General features: G+C 32.9%; 1 protein-coding gene across 1 annotated transcript; it reads right to left on the reverse strand.

The window, feature by feature from the left end:
• Positions 1 to 218: 218 nt before the first annotated feature.
• LOC114761069 (phenolic glucoside malonyltransferase 1-like) lies at positions 219 to 1,849 on the reverse strand. The gene has a single exon (XM_028950382.1). It carries the CDS (start codon positions 1,847 to 1,849, stop codon positions 410 to 412), a length of 1,440 nt encoding a protein of 479 aa, XP_028806215.1. The 3' UTR covers positions 219 to 409.
• Positions 1,850 to 4,533: the final 2,684 nt, after the last annotated feature.

A 4,533-nucleotide genomic window follows, 5' to 3' on the forward strand; every position in this document is an offset into this window, starting at 1 on the left:
CGAATTATATTTAAAGAATTACAAGTTAAAATTAGTTAAAAATAATAAATAGGTCAAAAATGAAATATCTTTTCAAATTTGTTCTTATTTATTAAGAGAATAAATGAGAGAGGCAATAAATGAAAAAGTGATAAAAGAGAATATATGGGGTAATATTAATGAGAGAGAGTGAGCACTAAATACATTCAATTAAAAGCAAAATAAAAGGAAAAATAATAATAAATGCTCAAACAAACTAAAAAGCAAAGTTTATATTTTGTACCAAACTCCTCTTCAAAAGTAAAGCTCATATAGGATTAGATGGAGTAGTATGAAAAAAGAATTAATGCTCTAGCGAGCATACAAGGTAACAAATAAAATGAATTAAAGACAGATGAAACGTGTGCATGACCATTAACTCAGACCGGAATCAAAAAGACACAAGCACTGCTGGAAACAAGGAGGCAAATTGATCCATCACATGCTTCTTCAATACAAGTCCTACTTCCACCCCACCATCACCATCTTTACTCTCTGCCATCGCCATTGTTATACCTCTATCTGCTGAAGCTATCTCCACCTTCTCCGGCCTTCCGCATCCAAAATCAGTCTCATAAACCCCGAACCGGCTCGACCCGGCTACGGCTATGTACTGAACTTCGTTTCCTTCTGCAGATTGCGAAGAAGGCCGAGAAAGCAATGTCTCTGCTCCATCAAGCGCTCCTTTCTCTTTCTGTATTTTCCTTATCTTTCTTAGTATTTTCTTGGCAATGATGACAACCCCATCCTCATCTGTGAAGTCTTCTGGCTGTGTTTCTATTATCTGAGACATCACACAATTCCCAAAATAGTTTTCAGAGATTGGATGCTCTAACCTTGTTCTGCAATCAGCAAAGAAACAGAATAACAGTTTCTTCCTCTTAGTTTCACTTCTTTCAATGGCTTTTGCGATGCAGAATAGAAAATAAGAAGTTGTAAGCACAAAGGTTGACAAAATTGGAGGCTTTGGAAGTTTTGATGAGTCTTCTCTTTCTTCTTTGGTTTCGTGATTTTCCCATTTCTGCAACACCCTTTCTTTTATCTTGTTTAGATCCCCACGTTTGAGCTCGAATATGGCTCGAGCAGAGTCGTCCACCAATGGCGGGAACATGCCGGAGAGAATCTTCAAGCTTAATGGCTGGTTCTTCTGATTCTGAGTTGGATCTAAACCTGACCACCCATTAATGTATGCAACTCCAATGCCACGTGGATCGACGATAACTTCCCTGTCTAAGAATGGTTCTAGTTCTTGAGGAAGCAAACCAGAAGATTCACTCTCTGCTTCTGTTCGACATAGATAAGCCCAGGCCTTCATGAACATAGTCGATGATTTGCCATCTAAACAGGCATGATGTGAACTCATCCCTACGCAAAACCCTTTGTAGGGAAACAGAGTGATTTGCAGGGAAATAGCCGACGCAAATGAATCAGAAGAATCCAAGTTGGGAACAAAAGCACGAGATTGTGAGGCGTCACGAGGGGATATGTCCAAGACATGGTTGAAATCACAATCAGAAACAGCTATGGCGAGAGAGACGGCATCTCCGGGAGTGTGTAGAACGATGGGTTTGGGTGAGTCGGAGGGCCAAACGATGTTACCGGCGAGAGGAAGAAAATGTTTCAGAGTGAGAGAGAGGGAGCGCTTGAGCTTTGGAACGATGGAATGGAAGAAGGAAGAGGGGTTTAAGTGAGGAACAGAGAAGAAGAAGAGACGCTCAACAGGATGAAGTCTGAGCCAAAGCAAGTCGAAGAAGGTAAGACAGAAGGAGGACTTTGCTGAAGACGGTGGCGGAGCAATTCTGCAGAGCTCTTGCACTCTCAGGGGCGCCATAGGAATGAAGCAGAGGAGGTTGATAACGGAGAGTCACTGAGTTCTATGTATTTAACAAGGAGGTTTAGAATTATTTTTTAAGAAAAATATCCCTTCAGATTTCTATATTTCAATCGTATTTTGTTTTTTCCTTAGTAATGTCTTCATAATTTTTCTTCTGTTTAGAATTATTTTGTTCAAAAAATATCCTTCAGATTTTCGCAAACTAGTTTCATTGTTTATTGCAATGATGAGATCATAATACTCAACAGTATAGTAAAATCTAAATCATTCAAAATTAGTTTTAATAGTTTCAATTTAAAATTTTTAACTACTAATTTTTAAATAAAATTATTTTTAAAAAATAACAATTAAGAGATTATATTTATTTTGGATTATGTACCCATTAAAATGTAAAATAATTAAATATTAAGTCTCAGCTGTTTATATTAAATTTGAATAGTTAAAATTTAATGTGTATTATGATGTTTGTTATTATGATGAACACTGAAATTGATTCATCATATTTCTATATTTCAATCGTATTTTGTTTTTACCTTAGTAACAAATTCATAATTTTTCTTCCGTTTTATTTGTTTGTCTGAAATATTAGTTTCTTTATTGAAAAAAAAAACCGAAGAGAACTGTATGCTGGGCCACAAATGAGATGCTAATTTTGTTGACATACAATGATTTTTTTTTTGGTTATACACCGCCCGGTAATCCAACGCCTATTGGCAACCGACTAATCCGAACTCAAGGGGTAGGAGTGTCGCGGTTTTCCAGCGGTTGTTGTCCCCTCTCCCAATGAGATACAATGATCTAATGCTTTTCTAACTCAATTCTCTCTCACACTTGTATGCTTTAAGGAAGTGTAATTTTTTTAATCCGACCAAATTTTTTATCAGACAATTTATAATTTTCCTCCGGTCAACATATTTTATCTTAGTCATGTGATGACTAAGATAAAATTCTTCTGAGTATGCTTTTAAATAAAGGGACTATTGTTCCGTTTATTTTTGTTCTTTGTTTTCTTGTTTTCAAAATAATTTTATAAAATTGTTTTCTAGAACAAATTTAAAAAGTAAAAAGATTATTTTGATAATAACTTTTAAAAAAAATCCTATTTAAAAAAAATCACTTGGTAGATAGCAGTTATCACTAGTAGTGATAAGTGATGAATAATAAGTGAGAAGAAAAGAAGATTTCTCTAAGTTTTTAAAACAAAAAATAAAAAACCAGAAAAATAAAAACAAAAAAAAAAGAGTTTTTTTGGTTTTTTAGTTTTTAAAAAGAAAAAATTACAATAAGGTCCTACTTAAGAGAATTAAATACAAAAAGATCCCTTAAAATCATCAAATTATTCTAAAATATCAAGGGACCTCATTGTGTTAAATTTTTTGTTTAATTATGAAATTGTTCTTCTTTTTTTTTAAGTTTGCATTGACAACTGAGAGAGCAGTCGTTGACAACTCAAGGTGTAAGGATTAACAATTATCATGGCAGGTATTGACAACATATTTTTTTCAACACATCACAAAATGTAATGTATGAGTTGTCAATACCTGTTGGGATAGTTGTTAATCCTTACACCTTGAGTTGTCAACGACTACCTTTTCAGCTGTCAATACAAACTTTTTTTTAAAAAAAAAGAAAATTTGATAATTGAACAAATGAATTCACTTGCAATGAGATCCTTTGGGACTTCAGAATAATTTGATGATTTTAAGAGACCTTTTTGTATTTAATTCTCTTGGGTGGGACTTTGTTGTAATTTTGCCTTTTAAAACCAGATTACTGTATTTTTTAAAAACAAAAAAATTATTTGCAGAACAAGAAACCAAGCAAACTCTAATATTTTGAATAAAAAATAAACAAAATAAAATAAAAGTCATGAGAACAAACTATACTACCTTCGGTTATAAGAATTACTTAATTAATTTGAATACATTAGGAAAGTTTGTTAAGTTAGTCATTTGTAATAAATATGAGTTGAATTTTCTAAAGTATCCTTTTAATCATTTTTTTTTTTTGATAACAAAAGAAACCTCAACTAAGCCTATTGTCTACTTCCGTGGCAGCATCTTGTCTCATCTTGTCTAAAGTATCCTTTTAATCATTATTAATTTCAGATATAACTCTCTTAATATATGTAATCAGTAGAGATACTTTGGAGAATGAATTATAAATTTAAGGAACAAAGTAAATTGAGATATTATATTTGCAATCAAATTTAATTCTTAACTAGTTCTTATATTAAGAACTAAAAATAGTAAGAATAAAAACGAAAATACCAAAGCACATAGTGCTACATGATTTTTTTAAAAAAATTGCTTTTCTACTTTTGATAACAAGGGGCATTTTTTTTTTTTCTGCCAACGATAACAAGGGGCCTTGGACTTTTCAATGCACACATTGTCATCCACCAGGGGCAGCCGCCTGAAACCGCCTCTGGGTTGTCTATTATTTTATCTATCTTTCTATCTATTTACTTATTTTTATTAGAGATGGGACTATTATTCAAAACAAATGGAATCTTTTTTTTAATAGCGAAAACAACGGGTTTTAGCACAAGGGAATGATGAACGATCATTATTCAAGGGACTTCGGGAGCCTTGCACTTTATGTCATATATGTATATATTTAACATGGCAAAAGGATTAAATGATGCTGTTTTTAATTTCAATGGCTATGAGTAAAACCAT

Source organism: Neltuma alba, unplaced genomic scaffold (assembly GCF_004799145.2).
Source record: "Neltuma alba isolate B1F8T4 unplaced genomic scaffold, ASM479914v2 tig00011069_pilon, whole genome shotgun sequence".
Lineage (NCBI taxonomy): Eukaryota > Viridiplantae > Streptophyta > Magnoliopsida > Fabales > Fabaceae > Neltuma > Neltuma alba.

What these genes read in the sequence shown, in the direction of transcription:
- LOC114761069 (XM_028950382.1), bottom strand. Translation starts at nt 1,849, where the DNA reads ATGGCGCCCCTGAGAGTGCAAGAGCTCTGCAGAATTGCTCCGCCACCG.